General features: G+C 34.4%; 1 protein-coding gene across 1 annotated transcript in view; it reads left to right on the plus strand.

The window, feature by feature from the left end:
- HFM1 (helicase for meiosis 1) overlaps positions 1 to 26,251 on the plus strand; it is a gene marked incomplete at its 5' end in the record, with an annotated part of 128,881 nt that overhangs the window by 58,328 nt on the left and 44,302 nt on the right. Inside the window, 7 exons of the mRNA XM_082658593.1 lie at positions 12,737 to 12,834; positions 12,916 to 13,044; positions 18,742 to 18,827; positions 19,286 to 19,369; positions 19,494 to 19,651; positions 21,120 to 21,223; positions 21,690 to 21,824. Of these exons, the coding sequence (XP_082514719.1) occupies positions 12,737 to 12,834; positions 12,916 to 13,044; positions 18,742 to 18,827; positions 19,286 to 19,369; positions 19,494 to 19,651; positions 21,120 to 21,223; positions 21,690 to 21,824 (794 nt within the window). The remainder of the gene's footprint in view (positions 1 to 12,736; positions 12,835 to 12,915; positions 13,045 to 18,741; positions 18,828 to 19,285; positions 19,370 to 19,493; positions 19,652 to 21,119; positions 21,224 to 21,689; positions 21,825 to 26,251) is intronic.

A 26,251-nucleotide genomic window follows, 5' to 3' on the forward strand; every position in this document is an offset into this window, starting at 1 on the left:
AAATAAAATTTATAAAGCAAAAAGTCAGGTCTCCCTTGACCCCCAGAAGTAACTGTTATCAGTAGTTTGCTGTGGGTCCTTCCAATTTCCTTTCTATTTATTTCATACATATATATGGGCTAATAAACATATGTTATGTCTGCATATAAAAAAGGTCATACTATAATTATTGCTCCTGTCATGAAGTTCTTCTATATCAGTACATACACATCAACCTCATTTATTTTGATACCAATGTGTGTGTATGTGTGTGTTGTTTTTTTTTTTTGCCGTACGCGGGCCTCTCACTGTTGTGGCCTCTCCCATTGCGGAGCACAGGCTCCGGACGCACAGGCTCAGCGGCCATGGCTCACGGGCCCAGCTGCTCCGCGGCACATGGGATCTTCCCGGACCGGGACACGAACCCGTGTCCCCCACATCGGCAGGCAGACTCTCAACCACTGCGCCACCAGGGAAGCCCCCAATGTGTGTTTTAATAGCAGTGTATTCCATAGTATGAACATATTGTAAATTTTAACCACTCCTTTACTGATGAAGAGTTAGATGGCTTACAAACTTTTGCTCTTACAAATAGTGCTGAAATGAACTTCCTTTTATTTACACCGTATTTTTCAAAAATTTCTGGGTGAAAAGGTATATACATGAAAAGATTTAATATTTAATGCCAAATTGCCTTCTAAAAAGCTTACCTTATTTACAGTTCCCACCCACAGTGTAAAAAGAATGACCATTTCCATAAATCCTCCCAATACTTGTTTTTTTATCTTGAACTTTTGTCAATCTAATGAGTGAAAAATTTTAAACTTTTCAAATCCCTAATTATTAGGAGGGAATATACATATTATTTGGTTTTATACAGAAATTTTAAATTGTTATAAAATCATGCATGTCAGTCATTTCCTTATGACTTCTAGGTTTTGTGTCTTGCTTACTTAGGAAGGCCTTTCCCATCCTGTATTTCTTTTTTTTTTTTTCATCCTGTATTTCTTAAGATTAGGTTCAACTACATAAAATGGTAATAAAATGAATTAACAGTAGATTCAACAAAATAGGCTACTTTTCTCTCATAGAATATACAACTCAAGGTAGATAGTCTAAGGTAGATATAGTGGCTTCAAGGTGTCATGAATACTATGTTCCTATCTTTCTGCTCTGCTATCCCACACATGACTTCTATTTCAAGATCACCTCATTGTCCAAAATTACTACTAGAGCTTCAGCCATTACACTTGAATATCCTCTCTCTTTTCAGTAGGTTTCTTGGAAGTCCCAGATAATCCTTTCTCACCTAATACAGCTAAGTGCAAAAGAGACTGGGAAATGTCTTGGTGATAGTGTGCCTATATTAAAATTAGGATTCTGCTATTAATAAGGAAATAAAGAATGAATGTTGGGTAGGTAAAGCAGTCTCTTCCACACATCCTAAGATCATAGGACTTTTTCTATCGTTTCTTCTAATACTTTAAAATCATTTTATTTTTACCTAAAGGCTTTTCATAGGCATCTGGAGTTAATTTTTATATGTGGTATGAGTTAAGAATTTAATTATATTTTGTCCCTGAAAGATAGTCAGGAGTGTTTGATAACTATGTTGTCTTTCTCTCTTTGCCTATTGATTTGGAATGCCACCTTCTCATAAACTAAATTCCTAAGGATCTGATTCTGGACACTTACTGTTAGCCTGTTTATTTTGTTGCTGTGACAATACCACATTGTTTTACTTGCTATTCTTTTATTGCATGTTTTGTTATCTGGTAAGGCAAGTCCGTTCTTACTGTTATTTAAAAAATGTTTTTGGATATTCCTGCATTTTTCCTCCCTGTGAAATTTAGGATCAGTTTGTCAAGATTTATAAAAAGTCCTATTGAAATTGGCTTTATAGATTAGTTTGTGGAAGAATTCTTCCTTTAACAGTTCTGAAATCTTTCTATCTAGGAATATGGTATCTCTCTCCATCTATTCAGATCTTTATGTCTTTCTGTGATATTTTATAACTCATCATTTAGGTTTTATATTTCTTGATAGGTTTATTTCTTGGTATTTTATGGAGTTTGATATTGTGAGTCCTTCTTTACATTGCATACCATTGCATTTTATGGTCAGTTATTGATGGTATATAGGAAGGCTATCAATTTTTAAAATTTTGATTGTTTTATCTGGCTATCTCACTGAACTCTCTTAATAGTATGAGTTGTCCTTTAGTTGGTTTTCTGGGATTACCTCGATAGACAATCATATTATCTGTAAATAGTGATAGTTTTATCTCTTGATTTCTAATAGTTGCAACTCTATTTTTCTTAACTTCTTGTAGATAGAAACTTTAGTATATGTTCTCTAGTTTTAGAGAGAGCAGACATCTTTGTCTTTTTACTGTTTTTAATTGTCAAGTTTCCAGTGTTTCACCACTGGGGAATTTCTCACACTTTTTGGATTCGATTGTGGAATCCATTAACCTCCTTCTCACTTATTTGTAAAAACAGATTTGAATTCAGAGAGAAGAGCGAGCAATCCATTTTAGCTCACCATTGTCTCTGGATCTAAAAGTTGGGTTTCTCTACAATTTCTTTCATTTTTTGTTCTTTGCAGGGTTACTAACTTTTTTTGAATCAATTTTTCTTACTTTATATGTTCCTGAGCTATTCATTTCACCCAGCCTGTCAGTTTTTATGGCATAAAGTATTTTGTCCTCTAATAAGTTAAAAATTTCCTCTAAATATATAATGTCTTTTCTAATATCTAATATTATTTGTATCGTCTCCTTTTTTCTTAATCAGATTTGCTAGAGGTTTCTATATTTTGATCTTTTCAAGCCATTTATTTTTGACTTATTGATCATGTTTAATAGTCCTATTAATTTTACATTTTTAATCTTTACTTTCTATTATTTTTTATTTCATTAATTTCCCATTTTGTCTTTATTTTTTTCCTTCTACTTCTTTTTGTAATCTTTTAAATTGTATTTTTCTCCATTTTTTTTTTAATTTTCTATAAAATATGTAAGACTACAAATTTTCCAGTGAATACCACTTTGACATTGTTCTATAGATTTTCTAAATCTATTGCTATTCTTTCTAAATAGTTTGTAATTTCAGTTTTAGTTTCCTCTTAAGAATTATTTAAAATTATGTTTAAAATTTTTAAAGTAATACTTTTTAAAAATTGTCATTCTTTTATTGTTAATTTCTAATTTTATTGGATTGTAATTAGAGAATGTGGCCTGTTAGAGTTCTGCTTTATGATAGATATTGTGGTTTTACTTGCGGCTTAATACATGGTTAATTTTTATCATTATTCCATGTGGATGGTAAATGGATAAATGAATGATGTGTTCCTTAGGCACTAAATTGCATATTTTGCCATTAGGAAGAGTTTGCTAATTGTGTTACTCAAAGTGAAATATCACTCATTTTTCATGTAAAGTTTTATTAATCAAGAGAGTAATTTATTATATTGGAAGAGGAAGATATATTGAAAATATAGCCAGATTATATAATGGATCTAAAGATGTAATGTCAGATAGTTCAAGGGAATATATATATACCACCAATATATTTGGAAAAGCAAACAGAAAAGGAACAAGTACACAGTAAACAGAAGAGTGACATATTGTCTGATCAGCTGTGACTTGCGGAAATGACTATAAAAGTATAGGATGGATTATACAATAAAGGAACAAATCATAAGCAAATTGTCTTCTTAGGATTGTACATAAAAGGAGTTGTACTTAACCTGTGTATTTACACATTTGCTAGGTACTACAGGCCTATTGGCCCGTTTGTCCATGTTGCCTTTCTTGTCCTGTCTTGTCGTTTCTGCTGATGGAAAGAGGCAGGTTAGATGAGTCAACTAACTGTCCTATTGAATACTTTTTGCTTTTAATTCCGTTTTGTCTACTATTAATAATATTGCCATACTTGTTTTATTTAGTATATCATTTAATCTTTTTCTTCTTAACGTTTTCATATTGTTTTATAATTTGTATAGATTGAATATAGTTAGATTTTATCACTTTTCTTTTTACCTGATCTCAGAATTCTTTTAATTGAGAATAAGTTCATTCACATTTATTATAATTACAGTAGTCCCCGCCCTTATCCACGGTTTCGCTTTCCACGGTTTCAGTTACCAGTGGTCAACTGTGGTCCGAAAATATTAAATGGAAAATTCCAGAAATAAACAATTCATAAGTTTAAAATTGTGCACTGTTCTGAGTAGCAATTCATAAGTTTAAAATCTCACTTCGTTGTGCTCTGTCCCACCTGGGACATGAATCATCCCTTTGTCCAGTGTAGCCTGCCTGTTCTTCACTTAGTACCCATCTCAGTTATCAGATGACAGTTGCCATATTGCAGTGCTTGTGTTCAACTAACCCTTATTTTACTTAACAATGGCCCTGTGGAATTAAAGGAACCTCAGCTAAAATTGGAATCAGGACAGACCTGTAGAGGAAGCTCTCACACTCTGCCATGCATCATCAATTGCTCCAAGCAGAAAGAGGTGTACACCTACCTCTCTGATAGGAAAATCCCTCTACTTTACTATCCAGCAGGAAAAAGAAAACTTCTCTCTGCCCTGACAGCCTAGCCAGTCGGAGACTGTACCAGCCCGACTAATGAGAAGCCTCCATACTTTGTACTACCAGCTTCCTCCAATGGACTCTGGTTTTCACAGCCCCTCCTATCTCCCCGCTTTTCCCTGTAAAGCAAATTCCTTGTTCTCTTGATTTGCCTATGCTTTGCCATAGTTTGCATATCCTGAATTGCAGTTCTTTTGGCTCTTCCTCAATAAACTTGCTTTTGCTATAAAGCAAGTTTATAAATAATACAGTAGCCAGTTATAAAATAACTGGCTACTGTATTATTAAAGTTGACAGCTCCAAAGCGCAAGAGTAGTGATGCTGACAATTCAGATATGCCAAAGAGAAGCTGTCAAGTCCTTCCTTTAAGTGAAAAAGTGAAAGTTCTAGATTTAATAGGTTCTAGGTTTAATAATTTAGAGGTTGCTATGCTGGTTAATAAGAGGTTAATATGCTGAGGTTGCTAAGATCTACAGTACGAATGAGTCTTCTACCTGTGAAATTGTGAAGAAAGAAAAAGAAAGGAAACTGTAAAGAAGGAAAAAGAAATTTCATGCTGGTTTTGCTGTCGCACCTCAAGCTGCAAAAGTTACAGCCACAGTGCATGTCAAGTGTTTAGTTAAGATGGAAAAGGCATTATATTTGTACAATAGCATATTCTGAGAGAGATAGAGACCACACTCACATGACATTTATTAACACTATTAATTGTTCTATTATATTATTAGTTATTGTTGTTAACTTTTAGTGTGCCTAATTTATAAGTTCAACTTTATCCTGGGTATGTATAGGAAAAAACAGTATATGTAGAGTTTCATACTATCTTTGGTTTCAGACATCCACTGGGAATCTTGAAATGTATCCCCTGAGGATACTGTGTTTGGACTTAATCTTATTGTATGTTTTCTAATTTGCACGATTATTGCTTGTTTCTTTTTTCCTCACTTATTTCTTTTGCCTTTTCTGCCTCTTTTTGGATATGTCAAGTTTTGTTTGTTTTTGTTCTTCTAACTAGCTCTTCTTTTAAAATTTTATATGTTTTTAACCAATGTCTATAGAAAATGAACATTTAAAAACTTCCCATATGAGATAAAACTTTTATCATATTTTCAATTTCCTCTTGCCTCTTGCTCTCTCCCATGTTCAGATCATCTTGGATTTTAGTTCCAGATTGTTAAATTTAAAATATTTTACTGTGCATTAAAAATTGTAGACTTAACCTAATTTCTTTTTTTACTGATTGCTTTGCTTACTTTCTGCTTTTTAAAATCTCTATCTTCCTTTTCCTTAGATATATAATTTATTTTTTTTGGATACATTCTCAAATAATTTTCTGAGTCCTTCTGAGTCTTTGTAAGCCTGAAATGTATTTTGACCTATCATTTGAATAAGTTTGGCTAAATCATTCTTCAGATGTTTATACTGCTCTTCTTGCATCCATTGTTGGTGATCTAATCTGTTTTCAGTACTTTTTTAAAAAATTAATTAATTTATTTATGGCTGTGTTGGGTCTTCTTTGCTGCACGCAGGCTTTCTCTAGTTCTGACGAGTGGGGCTACTCTTCCTTGCAGTGCGCAGGCTTCTCATTGCAGTGGCTTCTCTTGTTGCAGAGCACAGTCTCTAGGCATGCGGGCTTCAGGAGTTGCAGCACACGGGCTCAGTAGTTGTGGCTCGTGGGCTCTAGAGCGCAGGCTCAGTAGTTGTGGCGCACAGGCTTAGTTACTCCGCGGCATGAGGGATCTTCCTGGACCAGGGCTCAAACCTATGTCCCCTACATTGGCAGGTGGATTCTTAACCACTGCACCACCAGGGAAGTCCCCATGTTTTCAGTTCTTTATTAATAACTTTTTTCTTTATCTGATTTAGGAAATTCACCAGAAAGTCTGCGTGTGTCTTTATTCTTTATTTTGCACAGCGTTCTGTGGAACCTCTTAATACGTAGACTTGTATCTTTCTTCAGCTCTGGGAAATTTTCTTCTATAATTTAATTATTTCTTCTCTATTCTCTGTTCACTCCTTCTGGAACTCCTGCTGGATGAATGTTGGAACTTCTGACAATCTCCTCCACATATTATACTTATCCTTTCATATTTTTTATCTGTTTATGCTTGGCTTTTAGGAGAATGTCTTAGCTCAGTTAGCCATCTCACTAATTTGCTCTTCAGCTTTATCTATTGAGTTTTTTCAGTGATAATTTTTTTTGTTTTTTTGCATTAAAGCATATCAGGGATTTATTAGAATTCTTCAAAGAATTTTAGGTGAAATTTTAAAGCATTGATATTTTGAAAGCTCCTACAACATTACAAGGAAAATAACTGATAAAATTTGTATTTTACTGTATCTCTGCTTGGCTTTCTAAAATATACATGGTATTTCTTTTTCTGTGTGTGTGTGATTTTAAAAGTTTATTCTGATAGCAATACAAAACAAATTGCATGAGTAAGATTAAAGGTAATGACAGGGTTAAGAAATAAGTTTCTTTCTTTCTTTTTTTTTTAAATTAAAAAGAAAATTTTTTAATTTAATTAATTTTTTTACACAGCAGGTTCTTATTAGTCATCAATTTTATACACATCAGTGTATACATGTCAATCCCAATCTCCCAATTCATCACACCCTCACCCCCACCCCCCACTGTTTTCCCCCCAGGTGTCCATACGTTTGTTCTCTACATCTGTGTCTCAATTTCTCCCTGCAAACCGATTCATTTGTACCATTTTTCTAGGTTCCACATATATGTGTTGATATATGATATTTGTTTTTCTCTTTCTAACTTACTTCACTCTGTATGACAGTCTCTAGATCCATCCACACCTCTACAAATGACCCAGTTTCATTCCTTTTTATGGCTAATAGTCCATTGTATACATGGACCACTTCTTCTTTATCCATTCATCTGTTGATGGGCATTTAGATTGCTTCCATGACCTGGCTATTGTAAATAGTGCTGCAATGAACATTGGGGTGCATGTGTCTTTTTGAATTATGGTTTTCTCTGGGTATATGCCCAGTAGTGTGATTGCTGGGTCATATGATAATTCTATTTTTAGTTTTTTAAGAAACCTGCATACTGTTCTCCAGTGGCTGTTTCAATTTACATTCAAATCAACAGTGCAAGAGGGTTCCCTTTTCTCCACACCCTCTCCAGCATTTGTTGTTTGTAGATTTTCTGATGAAGCCCATTGTAACTGGTGTGAGGTTATACCTCATTGTAGTTTTGATTTGCATTTCTCTAATAATTAGTGATGTTGAGCAGCTTTTCATGTGCTTCTTGGCCATCTGTATGTCTTTTTTGGAGAAATGTTATACATGGTATTTCTAATCTCTCTGAAAAAAATTTTAATTATATAAATCAATTATGCTTATTTTGAAACTCTTCTGTGCACTTAACTCTGTTTCCTCAATTGTTATTTCATTTATTAATATTGTGTGTCTTTTTAAATTTTTTTCTCAAATGTTAGGTAGTTCTTCATTGTTTGCTTTTGCATTTGTAAATATATTTTTGCCTACCTATTCTGTTACTTACTATCTCTAATGATTGTGGAGAAGTAATTAGATTGACTCCCATAAAAGTGTGGAAATACCTTGCAATTTAAGAGTAAAGTCTTTCTACTTCTACTGGGGTTTTCGTTCCTACCTGGAGAACTGTCCTGCCTCTTGCCTCAGTGTCTACACTCCCTACTTTAGCCTCTCAATATATACTACAACTGCTTAATGTTTTCCACAAATGAGAGAGAGTGACAGGGGTAGACTAAACTACCTGCTCAGAATACAGCATTCCAGTGAATTGCTCCAACAAATACCCTAGGACCCTCTCTCCTTCTTGATCTATTAATTCTTCTGCATGTACTATGGGTAATGTCCGGTTTTGTTTTTCTCATAGATTTGATCTTTTTCATAGATATGATTTCTAACATTCAACTTTCTGGCCCACCAATGGCATGCTTTCTTGCTTTCCTGTAGTTTTGTGGATAGAGACTAACACACAAAAACACACCTATATAGTTGTCCATCATTTTATGGAATTTAAAGAGGAGTTATATGTATAGAAGGCTCCATGTGCCATCTTGATTTTTTTCTCTCATTTGATTCTTTGGGCATTCTTATTCTATGTTTAGGCAGAAAAAGATGACTTCAGAATAACTTTTTCTCCTCTCAAGAGAGTTGTACAGCTTTATAGTACACCTTTAACTTATCTTCATATGAAGGATTTCCACTCTTTCTATACCTTCCTTTACTAAGTTGGCCAGTATACAGAAGTCTTTTGGGAAGTTCTGGTATCATTTTTATTAGTTGGCTAACTGTGGAAGCTGAGAGCAGGTCATAAATGGCTCAACAATTGATAATAATAATAGTAATAACCATTGCTTGAATATTTGCTGTGTTCCAAGCACTGCATTAGATGCTTTACAGGCATACCTTGGAAATATTGTGGGTTCAGTTCCAGACCACCACAATAACATGACTATCTCAATAAAGCAAGTCACACAGTTTTTTTGGTTTCCCAGTCCAGTGCATATAAAAGTTATCTTTACACTAGACCATAGTCTGTTAAGTGTGTAGTAGCACTGTCAAAAACACAGTGTACATACCTTAATTTAAAAATTCAAAACAATTACAACAGTAACATCAAAGATCACTGATCACAGATCACCATGACAAATATAATAATAATGAAAAGGCTTGAAATATTTCAGCACTTAACAAAATATGACACAGAGACATGAAATGAGCAAATGCTGCTGGAAAAATGGTGCTGATAGACTTGCTTGATGCAGGGTTGCCATAAACCTTCAATTTGCAAAACCCCCACAATATTGGCAAAGTGCAGTGAAGTGAAGTGCAATAAAATGTGGTATACTTGTACATACCTATGGCAGAAACTGCTAGCTGACTGTCCAGTATTTATCTTACCTTCACAGGGAAAAGATTACATTTCCCAGTCAACTTTGTAGCTAAATAGGGCCCTGTGTCTAAGTTTGTCCAATTAACGAGATGTAGGCAGAAGATGTAAGTCTTCCTAGAAGGCTGCTTAAAGGAAATGGAGTCAGGTGGTAAACAGGGCATCAATTGTTGTCTTCCACCACTTCCTCCAACATGTTGTATGGAGTGAATGTGTAATGGCTGGAGATCCAACAGTCATCTTAGACCATGAGATGGCCTGAGAATGGAAGCCATACATGGCAGAATAGAAATATAGTAGGATCCTAGGTCTCTGGTGACTTGTTGGACTACCATACCAAGCCCTAGACTGCGTAACTCTGGAGTTCTTTTACATAAGAGAATAAACCATTTATATTTAAGCCTCTATAGTCTGGTCATGGTTGAACCTAATTCAAATTGCATCATTACTTTATTTCATTTAATCTTTACAATAACCCTGATTTAGTCATTACATAACTATCATGCAAGTCTGACCCCATTAGTTGAGATGGCAGAGGTGCCATCTTACCTGAGGCTGTGAGACTTTTACTTCTACTGAGGATAAGCTCAGGCTGGCCTTATCTGGTGGAGAGAGACAGACAGCCCTGCCAAGGTTCTGTACCTACTAGACTAAATCCCTGTTCTCCCTTCCATTCCTGCTTATTGTTACCAAGTTCAAGCTTGTACTGCTCGCCGCATGACAGGACAGTAAAACGAGAGACAGGTGTTGGGGCAAGGAAAAGCCACTTATTTGGAAGGCTAGCAGACCAAGAAGATGGTGGACTCATGTCCCAAAGAACCATCTTACCCGAGTTAGAATTCAGGCTTCTTTTATACTAAAAGGGGAGAGGGTGTAGCTGGTTGTTGTTGCAGACTTCTTGGTGCCAGAATCCTTTGTTCTTGCAGCTGTCCACGTAGGTTTGGTCCCAATGTTCCTGTAAACCTCCAACATGACAATCAACAATCATTATTTTCTGTTCTGCAACTTTTTATCTCTACATGAATGTAAACATGTTATACTTTTAAAGGTCAAGCCTAGGAGGCAGAGCATTGAGAAAGGGCTATTATGTATATTTGAAGCCATAGGCAACATTTTTACAAAGGTTCAGAGCCAGCATGACTAAGTATGGGCAACAGAGCACAAAGGTTAGAGCTAAAGGAATAGATCCAATATGGAGTCAGGTTTGTTCTTCTCTTACATACTGCTTTTTGTGGTAAAGTTTCTGACAGAGAAGTATGATGTTGAAAAGTGTACTATTTTTTAAGGTATATTGATGTTAAACATAAATATTACCTCAAAAGTCTTATTTTTACTCTATAATTTTGTATATATTCTTCATTTGTGCATTCCAGAATAGTTTCACAAGTTTTATTTATCCAGCACTTGAAAGCACCCCATCCACATTTTCCCATCAGTTCCTTCTTTGTTAACAAACCATGTAACTTTATAACCATTTCTTTCTTTCCTTTTTTTTTTAGTTTCCAACTTTCTTTAATGCTAATCTTAATGCTAATAGGTTGTGAGATATGTTTTTTTAATTGAATGAAATATTCTTTAAATTCTATAGTGCTTTACAATTTTCAGAAGTTTCACACACATGATTTCATATAATCCCATAATAATCCTATATTTCCCCACCCTTGTATTGCCCCTCCCCCTTCCCTCTTCCCATGGGTAACCATTAATTTGTTATCTATATCTGTGAGTCTGCTTCTTCTTTTGCTTTATTCATTAGTTTGTTGTATTTTTTATTTTTTTATTTTTTTATTTTTTTTGTGGGACGCGGGCCTCTCACTGTTGTGGCCTCTCCCGTTGCGGAGCACAGGCCTCGGACGCGCAGGCTCAGCAGCCATGGCTCATGGGCCCAGCTGCTCCGCGGCATGTGGGATCTTCCCGGACCGGTGCACGAACCCATGTCCCCTGCATCAGCAGGCGGACTCTCAACCACTGCGCCACCAGGGAAGCCCCTGTTGTATTTTTTAGATTACACATATAAGTGATATCATATAGTACTTGTCTTTCTCTGACTTATTTCACTTAGTATAATGCCCTCCAGGTCCATCCATGTTGCTGCAAATGGCAAAATTTCATTCTTTTTTATGGCTGGGTAGTATTCCACTGTGTATATATATGTGTGTGTGTGTGTGTGTATATATATATATATATATATATATATATATATATATATATATATCTCACATCTTCTTTATCCATTCATCTGTTGATGGACACTTAGGTTGCTTCCATACTTTGGCGATTGTAAATAATGTTGCTATGAACATGGGATATACAATCATTTCTAAGTAGATGATATAAAATTATTTTCAGAAGCATATATTATAGCCAAAAGAAGTAATCATTCTGTAGTTTCAGCTGTATGCACCCATTCTGTGAAGTTAGTTGCTTCTTTCTATTTTCATATATTGTTTGCTAAAACTAAACCATAAAATATAACTATTCTACCCTTTCTCTTTGTGTACCTGTTTTTGGTCTTACAAGAGATCCCCCCAGAGAGTAATACAAGTCTAATAATTTTAGTTAGAATCATAGGGGGATTTGCATATCAAGGTCCGGTTAGATAAGTAAACAGACGAAAGAGGTAGCAAAGACCTGGGAGATAGTAGGCACAATAGACGGTAACTTCTTTTCTCCCCTCTTTTCACCCCTCAAATTTTGTAGCCAAGCAACTGCTTGTTGCTAATAATCAACTAATAAGCTACCAACCTTCAAATGTTGAACAGAATTTTATCACCTAATAGTACGCTTTTTACTCAATAGGTACTTAATAAATATATGGTGATTATATAAATTGTGTTGTTTTCTATAATACCTATATATAGTAAAGCCCAAAGTCAGCTGCACTGGAGAAGAATATGATAACAAATTTTAGATGTATTGAGATGAAAAAAACAGTCAAAGTGCAAGTGCCCTGTGATCATTCGAAATTTATCAATCTAGAGATTATAACAAAAATCTTGAGAAGAAATGAGATTTTTGAGAGAAAGAGAGGTTGAGTGAATAAAGAAGAGTAGAAAAATGAGAACTGACCTTTTAGAGGCTGGGAAGAGGAAGTCAACAATTACTTGCAATAATGATGATACAAGATGCAGAGTCATGTAGTGTCACAGAAATCAAGGCAGAGAGGAATTTTAAGAAGAGATACTTCAGTCACTGATGTCAAACACTGTGAGATAGTAATTTTTAAAAAGAAATAATAAAATTTCTTCTTTCCTCAGTCTTATTCAGGCTCAGCTAGGATGCATTCCCATACAAGACTTTGCTTTGACGCAAGATACTTCGAAGATTTTCAGAAATGGCTCACGAATTACAAGATGTATGTTATAGGATTAATGGATTTTCAATATTTTTCCAGTAAAATAGTATACTAGATTTAATATTGGAAACTCTTTTTTAGGGTTGTCAGATTTTATGGCTATTCAAGAAAAGTTTGCTGTACTGTTGAACAGTTTGATTTTAGCGAAGTGTTTTAGATGTAGACTTTGGGAAAACTCTCTGCATGTATCCAAACAGCTGGAAAAAATCGGTAGGTACTGAATACAGGTAGGCAATGTGTCAATGTCTGCAATTTATTTTGTATTTCATTGTTAGAAAAATTGTTCTAAGATGGTTATAGACCTTTAAGGAAAAATGTGTTTATGGGCCTAAATAAGTTACTATACTTTCCTTCTCTTGAAAATCTGATTTTCATTTGCTTATGCTTAAAGGATTCTATTTGAAATCAATTTGGAAACCTAATAAAAATTAATGTTCTTATTTTTAAATTTGTTCTCAAACCAAGAGTGAAATTTTGTTTTAGTAATTAGGTAACTATGTGTTGTTCTCTCTTCTACTTTTATGACTGTTTTGTTTTGATCTCAATGACAAGGTGCAGAGCTAGCAGTCCTGGTCATTCCTAATTCATTACAGAAAATTGTCACTTATTTATATCTTAACTTTTTCTCTTTTTTCAATAACATTTCAATATTAGTAATGATTTTCATAGAGATTCTATAGACAGGTTTCTTTCCTGTCTGTTGGGATCTAGCTCAGGATGTGAACTGAAAAACTCTACACGGTGCCATTTACAAAGACTGGGATATGCCTAAAGCACTTCGGAATTTTTCACTTTGGTGTCTTTGGCTTTGTGACCCTGTTCCTTCTTAGATAGCTAGAACTCCAAAAAGAAAGTTATTTCATGGCTGACAGTCTTATTAGCTTTATAATTTTGTATGCATCTTGGGGACATTAAAAAATTAGGTAATGGGTCACTGGGGATTGTCTAATTATTCCTTAGAACAAAGATCTCCAGCTATTTTGTGAGGAAGTACTACTTTGTATTTCCTTGAAGTTTGAAATCGGTGGGGGAAATCAGTCAGAGAGCTGACCAGTCCTGGGAACTGGGGTGAAGGTGGAGATTGAGTGGTGAAAGCAAGGTCAAAGTAGAAGAAAGATTCCTGATTAAAGGCTCACCTTCCTATCAATACATAAGTCCTGGCAAACCAAATGCCACGCCCATCCCACAGAGATAAGAGTTCTGAATTGGGAAGAAGGTTACATACAATATTTAGGAGATTTCAACTTACAGAAAAATTTGAAATTATATAGAATGATTATTAATAGTATAGCACTAAAACACTTATATTAGAAAAGTAGAAAGTTCTCGAGTGATTTCAGTTTCCATGTGATAAGATGAGAAAAAGAACAAATTAAACCCAAAGTGGGAAGAAGAAAAGAAATAATTTTAAAAGAGCATAAATAAATTGAAAACAAAACAATCAACAAAACAAAAAGGTGATTATTTTGAAATATCAATGAAATTGATAACACTCTAGTCAGACTGATCAAGCAATAAAGAGAAAAGACACAAATTTCCAAAAACAAAAATGTGAGATATAACTATGGATCTTATAGATGGCAAAATGATAGAAAGGGAATGCTATAAACATCTAATGTCAATAAATGCCACAACTTTGATGAAATGGGAAAATTCCTTAAAAAACACAAACTGTCAAGAGTCCACTCAAGAAGAAATAGACAACATGAGTAGGCTTATATTTATTAAAGAAATTAAATTTGTAGTTTAAAACCTTACAAAGAAAATCCCAGGCACAGAAGTTTACACTGGTGAATTCTACTGAACATTTAAATAAGAAGCAATATCAGTTCTACACAGACATTTTCAGAAAATTTAAAAGGGGGGGTAATACTTCCCAACTCATTCTATGAGGCCAACATTGCCTTGTTATCACAACCTCACAAAGACATTCAAGAAAGACAGACCTCAGTAATATAAATGCAGTAATTCTTTATAAACTTTTAACAAATTGAACACAATGATAGATAAAGGGGCTAACATATCATGGCCAAATGTGGTTTATTCTAGCAATACAAGATTAGTTTACCACTTGATGTCAATCAATGTAATTCCTCATATTAACAAACTAAAATAGACCATATGATCATCTCAATAATGCCCAAAAAAGTTGACAAGATCCAAAATCCATTTCTAATTAAAACTCTCAACAAATTTAAAATAGAAGGAAATTTCTCAAATTGATAAAGGACATCTATGAAAAACCTACAGCTAACATCATATTTAATAGTGAGAGACTGAATGCTTTCCTTCTAAGATCAGGAACAAAAAGGATGCTCACTGTAACTACTTCCAGTAAACATTGTACTAGGGGTTCTAACCAGTACAGTAAAGCAAGAAAACGAAACTAAAAGCATACAGATTGGAAAGGAAAGAAGTAAAAATGTTTTTATTCATACATGATCACATGATCATCTATGTAGAAAATTCCATGGAAGGTAGGAAAGGTTTAGCATGGTTGAAGGATGTAAGGTCACTATATAAAAATTAACTTTATTTCTACATACTAGTAAGGAAAATCAGAAACTAAAATTAGAAAAACTATGCTATATTAGTTTTCTATTGCCATTGTAACAAATTACCACAAACTTTGTGGCTTAAAACAACACAAATTTATTACTTAAAGTTCTGTAGATTAGAAATCTGATGTGGTTCTCACTGAGATAAAATCAAGGTTCGGCAAGGCTGTTTTCCTTTCTAGAATCACTAGGGATGAATCCATTTTCCTGCCTTCAACTTCTAGAGAATACTTGATTCCTTGATCACAGCCCTCTTCCTCTACCTTCAAAGTCAGCAGGTGATCTTGGATTTGGCAAAGAATTTCTTAGATACAACACAAAAGCACGAACTATATAAAAGAAAAAAAGTGGATTTAATCAAAACTGAAAACTTTTGCTTTTCATAGAATACTATTAAAGAAGGAGGAGGAGGAGAAAACAAGCCACCAGACTGGAAGAAAATATTTGCAAAACATATAACTGATGGAGGACTTGTACCTAGAATGTATAAAAAATTCTTATAACTCAATAATAAGACAAACCACTGAATAAAACAATGAGCAAAAGATTCAAACAGACACATCACCAAAGAAGATATGTATATGGCAAATAAGCACCTGAGAAGGTGTTCAACATCATTAGTCATTAGAGAAATGCAAATTAAAATGACAACGCAATACCAGTACACATCCACTAAAATAATTAATTTTTCTTTTTTTTTTTAAATTTATTTTTGGCTGTGTGCAGGCTTTCTCTAGTCATGGCGAGCAGGGGCTACTCTTTGTTGTGGTGCATGGGGTTCTCATTGTAGTGGCTTCTCTTGTTACGGAGCACAGGCTCTAGGAACATGGGCTTCAGTAGTTGCAGCGCGTGGGCTTCAGTAGTTGCGGCACGTGGGCTCAGTTGCAGCACGTGGACTCTAGGGCACGCAGGCCTCAGTAGTTGTGGAGTGCAGGCTTCAGTAGTTGTGGCTCATGGGCTCTAGAGAGCAGGCTCAGTAGTTGTGGCACATGGGCTTAGTTGCTCTGTGGCATGTGGGATCTTCCCGGACCAGGGATCGAAATCGTGCCCCCTAGCCTTGGCAGGTGGATTCTTAACCACTGTGCCACCAGGGAAGTCGCCACTAAAATAATTAAAACTTGACAGAGTGCTGGAGAGGATATGGTTCAACTGGAACTCTCACTGTGGGAATGTAAAATGTTACAACCACTTTGGACAACCATTTGATTGTTTCTTTAAAAGTTCAACATAAACCTACCATGCAACCGGCCCTTTCAGGCTTAAGTACCCAAAAGAAAGAAAAGCATGTAGACACACAATTCTAATAACCAAGACATTTGAAAACAGCCTAAATATCCATGAACACGCAAATGGAAAATAAATTGTGGTATATCCCATAGTATGGATATATATACTCAGTAATAAAAAGGCATGAAGTGTTGATACAAACAACAACATGGATGAATCTTACAATAATTATACAGAGTAGAAGAAGCCAGACTAAAAAGAAAACTATTTAATTCCATTTAAATAAAAGACTAGAAAATACAATAGTGATAGAAAGCAGATCAGTGGTTGCTTGGGGACTGTGTGGGGAGGGGACAGAAGAGGTAGCGAAGAATTACAAAGTGGAACAAGGAAACTTTTAGAGGCAATGGTAATGTTTATTAGCTTGGTTGTGGTGATAGTTTCTCATACACACACATACATAAACACACAAAATCACATGTCAAGTATATTGTATGTGAATTATACTTCAGTCAGTAAAATTGTAAAAATAAATAAATAAATCCAAAGGAAACTATATTCACTCACCAAATGAGCAAAAATTAAAAGTCCTGTAGTGGAGATAGTATAAGGTTATGAACATTCTCATGCAGTGTTGGTTGGAGCCTAAGTCTCATGATATTTACCAATTAAAATGCACAATCTCTTTAAAACAGCAATTTCACTTTAGCAATTAAATTTATAGAAATATTTCCACATGGATACAAATATAAACATTGTTTATAATCACATAATCTTAAATGTCCATCAATAGCAGAATGATTAAGAAAAGTATGAATTATCCATAAAAATTGATTAATAAAATTTCACTATACTGGAAGAAGCCAGTCTTTCTGACTTTCTAGAATATTGTCAGTCTGGGCATCAGTTGCATTCTATCCCTTCCAAATTGTTGAACACGAACATGTTTTTCACACTTAGTACAGCTGAACAAAAAGAAACAAATATTGACCAGCAAAATTCATGTAATAGAAAAGTGAGAGAATCCAAACAAAAAAGTAAATCTAAGTTCTTATTGAGCACCAGGAAAAAATAATGAATGCAAATTGATTTTCAACAATGTTTATAAACTAAAAATTAAAAATCAGGAAAGGTTATAAGGGAAAATGGAAATGAACATTAAGGAATTAAGAATACTAGGAGTTGTGTCTAAAGATTGAGTAAGAGAAATTCCCAGGAATAGTTAAAGATATGAGTAAGAAAAGGAGTATCATACCCTCATCAGTAATATGTGTGCCTTAAACAAGGTGGTACTAGTTTAGGATTTTATGCTTCTGACAATATCTTCTATTTTGGGATTTGGTTAAAATCATTCATATGAGTGTAAGAATTAAAAATTACAGTTTCTCAAAGCATGAAGAAACAGAGAATGTCCAAAGATGGAAGAGCACTTGATGTATTTAAGGAGCAAAATTAAAGCCGGTGTGGCTGGAGAATAGTCAGCAAGAGAGGAATCGTAGGAAATTAAATGGGAGAGGTAGGCTGTGTTCAAGTCATATAGGTAAGGGAGTTTGGCCATAGTAAGGAAATTGCCATTTTATTCTAAATGCAATGGAAAGGCATTGGAAATTTTAGGCAGAAGAGTAAAATTATCTGAATTAGTACAGAAACAGAGAACTCAATTTCTTGAGTTCCTGTTTCTTTAAAAGTTCAACATAAACCTACGGTGAACTCATTTCAAGACAGAAATGCTCAGAGAGCCATAGCTTCATGAAACAATATTCCCATCCCTGAATAATGTTGCCTTTTTTAAAAACATGAGTATAACCATAGATGTTTCTTGGTACTTGCTCTATGACATAAGGTAAAACTAAGGGTTGAGACATCATGTGGACCAAAGAATTCCTCTTTCTTTTATAAAGCACATGAGTGTTTTATTTGAGTTTGAAAAAATAAATATGAACAATCAAATAACGTCGCAGCCCAATTAATCCAATTGAGAACATTTTTTAACAACTTTAAAAATAAGTCATTAGTCTGGCTCTTTAAATTTTTCTTTTTTACTAATGTAGTTGTTAAATATTTAAGTGTAGATTTAGTTTTAAGTGGATTGTTTAAAAACTATTTGATTAATTTTCCACAGGTGTAACATTATCAAATGCTATGGTAAATGCAGGTTTGACTACCTTTAAAAAGATAGAAGAAACAGATGCAAGAAAACTTGAACTGGTATTTAATATTTACTTATTCCTAATGTTACCTGAATTCTGTATAAATTCTAAAGCCTGACTTTTGTATCTTTATTTCTGCCCAAAAATGATTTCCCTCTCATAGTCATACATATATATATATGTTTTTTTTTTTTTTTTTGGTATGTGGGCCTCTAGCTGTTGTGGCCTCTCCCGTTGTGGAGCACAGGCTCTGGACGTGCAGGCTCAGCGGCCATGGCTCACGGGCCCAGCCGCTCCGTGGCACGTGGGATCTTCCCTGACCGGGGCACGAACCCGTGTCCCCTGCTTCGGCAGGTGGACTCTCAACCACTGCGCCACCAGGGAAGCCCAGTCATATATATTTTTAACTTAAGATTTTAGATAATAAGCATGTTAAAACTATTGACTCTAAAAAATATTTTACTAAAAGAGTTTTTAGTGTTATAATAAGAACATAATGACATAAATATGTTTTAGATTTTAAATAGACATCCCCCTTTTGGAACTCAGATAAAAGAAACAGTGATGTATCTACCAAAATATGAACTTGAAGTGGAACAGGTAAGTATTTTCTATTTTTCATATATTTTGATTTTCAGGAATAAAGCTACCCATAGCTGACTTGGAGGTGAGTATGAGTAGTAAGGTTATTTTTAACACTTTTTATGCCTATCCTTTTTTAAAGATTGCAAGATATAGTGATACCATGGCAGAAATATTAGTGACTGTTATATTAAGAAATTTTGAACAGCTACAAACTAAAAGAACAGCACCAGATTCCCACTACGTTACCTTAATCATAGGTGATGCAGATAATCAACTCGTTTCTAAGCACAAAATTATGTAAGTGTGAAATTTCTATTTGTTTTATTTCTAAGCATATACTATAAAAGAAAAATTCTGCTGAGGAAAAGAGTAATAAAATCATGGTGCGATCAATTAAATTACATTTTCCTGATTCTATAACGGGATAGTTTGTCTATTAAAGAAGATACTAATACTGGGTCTGTTGGTTTAGATAATATTTAGTACTCAAATGAACAAAGTGTAAAGTCTATCACCATGGTTTGAAACAAGTAATAGATGACCTTTAGGAGTAGCTCTAATTCACTGTTACTGAACTTTCTTATTTTGTTGCTTTTCTCCTATCATTCATGACCTTACTACTCTTTGAGTGCAATCTTCCTCCTACTTACTTCAAAATATATCTTCTATTTCCAAATTAAAATCTAACAAACTACTACTGCCATTGTAGGATCCAGGCAACCAGATCCAATAGATAAAGGAGGTACCTTGCCTTATATCTAGTTCTCTAGCATGTCATTCTATAATTTTACTTCAGCCTTTTTTCTAATACTATTGCATATTGATATTTTCTCTCAGGATGTCATAAACAAACTCTAAAGATAATAGTTGTAGCTACAGCTAATATTTTTTGAGTACTTAGTAGGTTCCAGGTATTGAATTGTTTAGTCTTTGTATGAGATAGGTGCTATCATTATATATACTTTATAGAGGAGAAATTTGAGACCAAGTTTATATAGGTAGTTTACAGCAAAAACTAGTTTTGAAGCCAAGCATTCTTACTCCAGAGCCTATGCTCCTAGCATATAACTGTACCTGTAAGTTCAGGATGGCAGTGATTCTGAAATGGGAATCTCCTAATTTTTGCCAGTGTACTGGAATATGGCTTCCTAAAACATCCTGTGCAAGGTTCCTAATGGGACTGCAGTGACTGATAAGGATATCCTTTTCACTGATAATTACTCTCCTGCAACTAGCCATGATACACTTACAGAGAATATATAATTATACAAATCTTTATTCTCTGTGACAACTAAATCTAATGACAGCCTTGACTATAGGAGGCTAAAATAAGTTCAATCACAAAATTGGTTGCTGGTGTTGTGTTATTAGATACAGACTATTTCATATCATTTAAAAAAATACTGTTGAAGTTCTCACAAATCCATGTAACTTATGTATAGCCATTTTAAAGTGGTAGTGATTTAAGGTCAAGGTCATAGGTTATTGATAGCAATTATATATTCAAGCAGGCCTGAAATGATTCAGTGCAACTTAGAACCAGCTGTTGGGTGAACATATAGTTAAGAAAATTATGGTAACGGTAGCTCCATTGATACTCCATTTCCCTATTCTCAGAACTTGGGGAAGGTAGTTTTCAGTCTCACTTCAGTTTACTACCAGATAGGACCTATCTTAGGATCAGTTAGCCCTTGAACATTAATTTAGTATTTCATTTCATTTAGTGTTCAAGATCACTATTAAATGATGCATTACTCTTTTTCAGGGATTCTGTTTTGCTAAAAGCTGGAAATTGGGCTAAAAAGATTGATGTGAGGCGAGCTCTTAAATCTGAAGATCTTAGCATAAATCTAATTAGTTCTGAATATGGTAAGTTCATTGAAGTAATGAAGACATGAATGTAAAAAATATGATAGCATTTAAAAATTATTTCCTTTATGTAAAACAGAAAAACAACATAAATGATATTGTGTAAAAATAATTTATTTAAGTAAAATGAATAATTTTAAAGGAAGCTTCATATATTTGGTTATGTAAAAGATGGCAGAGACTAGGATAATAAAATTAAAATTTTATCTGTTCATTTATAGACATTTTATTTTTTAAGATATATTTCAGTTACTGTAGGAACATTGATTTTTATGACAGATGTATAAATTTTCATTTGTTATACCTTTTAAAGTATCTTTAAAACATTTCTATTTCCTGGACTTGTTAGACTTTCCAGTTCAAAAAGGTATAAAATATAGCAGGTATAAAAACAAATAAATGGTCTCATGTGTGGATTTATATGACTTAAATAAGCATTTGTATGCTTTTTTTTTTCTTTTTTCAGTTGGACTTGATATACACCAGAAATTTACAGTCTTTTACTTAGGACCCAAGAGATTTGGAAATCAAATACTTATGCGAAAAAAACCAGAAACAGAGATGTCCCATTTTAAACATTCAATAGCAGGGCCCAGTGAAGGTAAATAGCTGTATTTAGTCCTGTTTTGCATTAAAGCAAAGATATGGCTGAGGGTAGTATCATCAGTATAGTACTGCTTCATTCAGATTGTGGATACTGTGGAATTAGATGTTTAGACTTTCTAATAATTGCATTAATAATGTATAGTAGGAATTCTTAGTGTTAATATTTGTCAAAATTGGGATGATTTTTGGAGCAAAGAATTATTTGACTAGTTTTTTGTATACATTTCCCCCTTTTCATACCCACTCCATTCTTATGGCCATGTCAGGGGGAGAGCAAGTGATATACAAGAATTAATGGATTTGATAAGGCAAAGCAGGTGACAATTTTTTTTTTTTTATTATGGGACATTCAAATAAAGACGAAAGTAGAAAGAAGTGTATATTGAACCTTCATGTACTCATCACCCACCTTAAACAATTATCAACTCAGGGCTAATATAGTTTCATCTGTACCTCTGTTTAGATTTCCCCTTGTATTTTTTGAAGAAAATCAGATATCATATTATTTCCTCTGTAAATGTTTCAGTATATATTTGTAAATGGTAAGGATTTAAGAAAAAAATACTGCGTTACTCTTAGACATAAAAAGCTAATAGTAACTAATAATTATCCAATATTGAGTTAATGTTCAAACCGCTGATTACTCATAAATGTTGTAGATACATCATCTTGATACCATCTAGACATACCAGATTGGCTCCTGAATCCTTTTGCTATGTCCCTAGTAGTCTTGACAGCTTCCTTGCTTTGTGAGGTTATATGATGTTCTAGGCTTAACCTTTTGTAATTCCAGACCCAGACCTGTAATAAGCCTTTTCTCCAAAGATACCTGGTTTCTTTTCATGATAAATAGTTTTCTGTGTGCTGGAAGAGCTCATTGCCATTGACTGATTATTATCTCTTGCCTTTTCCATGCACAGATTTAAGAAATATGTGATTTTTTTCTTTTTGAGATAAAATACATAATTGATTCATGGTTAAATGTCCAAATCAAATTCAGGGCTATATTATTTATCCTTAAACTCAATAATCTGTATCTCCTTTCTGCCATGCTGAGAGATTTGTTTTGCAATAACTCCCAAACTGATAGAATGTCACTAATTTTCTTTTTTTTTTTTTAACATCTTTATTGGAGTATAATTACTTTACAATGGTGTGTTAGTTTCTGCTTTATAACAAAGTGAGTCAGCTATACATATACATATATCCCCATATCTCCTCCCTCCTGCATCTCCCTCCCACCCTCCCTATCACATCCCTCTAGGTGGTCAAAAAGCACTGAGCTGATCTCCCTGTGCTATGCAGCTGCTTCCCACTAGCTAGCTATTTTACATTTGGAAGTATGTATAAGTACATGTCACTCTCTCACTTTGTCCCAACTTACCATTCCCACTCCCCATGTTCTCAAGTCCATCCTCTACGTCTGCGTCTTTATTCCTATCCTGACCCTAGGTTCTTCAGAACCTTTTTTTTTTTTTTTTAGATTCCATATATATGTGTTAGCATACGGTATTTATTTTTCTCTTTCTGACTTACATCACTCTGTATGACGGTCTCTAGGTCCATCCATCTCACTACAAATAACTCAATTTCGTTTCTTTTTATGGCTGAGTAATATTCCATTGTATATATGTGCCATATCTTCTTAATCCATTCATCTGTTGATGGACACTTAGGCTGCTTCCATGTGCTGACTATTCTAAATAGAGCTGCAATGAACATTGTGGTACATGACTCTTCTTGAATTATGGTTTTCACAGGGTATATGCCCAGTAGTGGGATTCCTGGGTCATATGGTTTTTCTATTTTTAGTTTTTTAAGGAACCTCTATACTGTTCTCCATAGTGACTGTATCAATTTACATTCCCACCAACAGTGCAAGAGGGTTCCATTTTCTCCACACCCTCTCCAGCATTTATTTTTTTATGATGGCCATTCTGACTGGTGTGAGGTAACACCTCATTGCAGTTTTGATTTGCATTTCTCTAATGATTAATGATGTTGAGCATCCTTTCATGTGTTAGTTGGCAATCTGTACATCTTCTTTGAAGAAATGTCTATTTAGGTCTTCTGCCCATTTTTGGATTGGGTTGTTTGTTTTTTTGACATTGAGCTGCATGAGCTGCTTGTAAATCTTGGAGATTAGTCTTTTGACAGTTGTTTCATTTGGAAATATTTTCTCCCATTCTGAGCGTTGTCTTTTCGTCTTGTTTATTGTTTCCTTTGCTGTGCAAAATCTTTTAAGTTTCATTAGGTCCCATTTGTTTATATTTGTTTTTATTTCCATTTCTCTAGGAGGTGGGTCAAAAAGGATCTTACTGTGATTTATGTCACAGAGTGTTCTGCCTATGTTTTCCTCTAAGAATTTTACAGCGTCTGGCCTTACATTTAGGTCTTTAATCCATTTTGAGTTTATTTTCGTGTATGGTGTTAGGGAGTGTTCTAATTTCATCCTTTTACATGTAGCTGTCCAGTTTTCCCAGCACCACTTACTGAAGAGGCTGTCTTTTCTATATTTTATATTCTTACCTCCCTTATCAAAGATAAGGTGACCATATGTGCATGGGTTTATCTCTGAGCTTTCTATCCTGTTCCATTGATCTATATTTCTGTTTTTGTGCCAGTACCATACTGTCTTGCTTACTGTAGCTTTGTAGTATAGTCTGCAGTCAGGGAGCCTGATTCCTCCAACTCTGTTTTTCTTTCTCAAGATTGCTTTGGCTATTTGGGGTCTTTTGTGTTTCCATACAAATTGTGTAATTTTTTCTTGTAGTTCTGTGAAAAATGCCAGTGGTGGTTTGATAGGGATTGCACTGAATCTGTAGATTGCTTTGGGTAGTATAGTAATTTTCACAATGTTGATTTTTGCAATCCAAGAACATGGTGTATGTCTCCATTAGTTTGTATCATCTTTAATTTCTTTTATCAGTGTCTTATAGTTTTCTGCATACAGGTCTTTTGTCTCCCTAGGTAGATTTATTCCTAGGTATTTTATTCTTTTTGTTGCAGTGGTAAATGAGAGTGTTTCCTTAATTTCTCTTTCAGATTTTTCATCATTAGTGTATAGGAATGCAAGAAATTTCTGGGCATTAATTTTGTATCCTGCTACTTTACCAAATACATTGATTAGCTCTAGTAGTTTTCTCATAGCATCTTTAGGATTCTCTGTGTGTAGTATCATGTCCTCTGCAAACAGTGACAGCTTTACTTCTTCTTTTCTGATTTGGATTCCTTTTATTTCTTTCTCTTCTCTGATTGCAGTCGCTAAAACTTCCAAAACTATGTTGAATAATAGTGGTGAGAGTGGACAACCTTGTCTTGTTTCTGATCTTAGAGGAAATGGTTTCAGTTTTTCACCATTGAGAGCAATGTTGGCTGTGGGTTTGTTGTATATAGCCTTCATTATGTGTAGGTGAGTTCCCTCTATGCTTACTTTCTCAAGGGTTTTTATCATAAATGGGTGTCGAATTTTGTCAAAAGCTTTTTCTGCATCTATTGAGATGATCATATGGTTTTCTCCTTCAATTTGTTAATATGGTTTATCACATTGATTGATTTGCATATATTAAAGAATCCTTGCATTCCTGGGATAAACCCCAATTGATCATGGTGTATGATCCTTTTAATGTGCCATTGGATTCTGTTTGCTAGTATTTTGTTGAGGATTTTTGTATCTATGTTCATCAGTGATATTGGCCTGTAGCTTTCTTTCTTTGTGACATCTTTGTCTGGTTTTGTTATCACGGTGATGGTGGCCTCGTAGAATGAGTTTGGGAGTGTTCCTCCCTCTGCTGTATTTTGGAAGAGTTGGAGAAGCATAGGTGTTAACTCTTCTCTAACTGTTAGAATTCTCCTGTGAAGCCATCTGGTCCTGAGCTTTTGTTTGTTGGAAGAGTTTTAATCACAGTCTCAATTTCAGTGCTTGTGATTGGTCTGTTTATATTTTCTGTTTCTTCCTGGGTCAGTCTCGGAAGGTTGTGCTTTTCTAAGAATTTGTCCATGTCTTCCAGTTTGTCCATTTTATTGGCATATAGTTGCTTGTAGTAATCTCTCTTGATCCTTTGTATTTCTGCAGTGTCAGTTGTTACCTCTTCTTTTTCATTTCTGGTTCTATTGATTTGAGTCTTCTCCTTTTTTTTTCTTGATGAATCTGGCTAATGGTTTATCAAGTTTGTTTATCTTCTCAAAGAAACAGCTTTTAGTTTTATTGATCTTTGCTATTGTTTCCTTCATTTCTTTTTCATTTATTTCTGATCTGGTCTTTATGATTTCTTTCCAACTGCTTACTTTGGGATTTTTTTTGTTCTTCTTCCTCTAATTGCTTTAGGTGTAAGGTTACGTTGTTTGTTTGAGTTATTTCTTGTTTCCTGAGGTAGGATTGTATTGCTATAAACTTCCCTCTTAGAACTGCTTTTGCTGCAT

This window comes from Grampus griseus (assembly GCF_964374135.1).
Source record: "Grampus griseus genome assembly, chromosome: 1".
In the NCBI taxonomy this organism is placed as follows: Eukaryota; Metazoa; Chordata; class Mammalia; order Artiodactyla; family Delphinidae; genus Grampus; species Grampus griseus.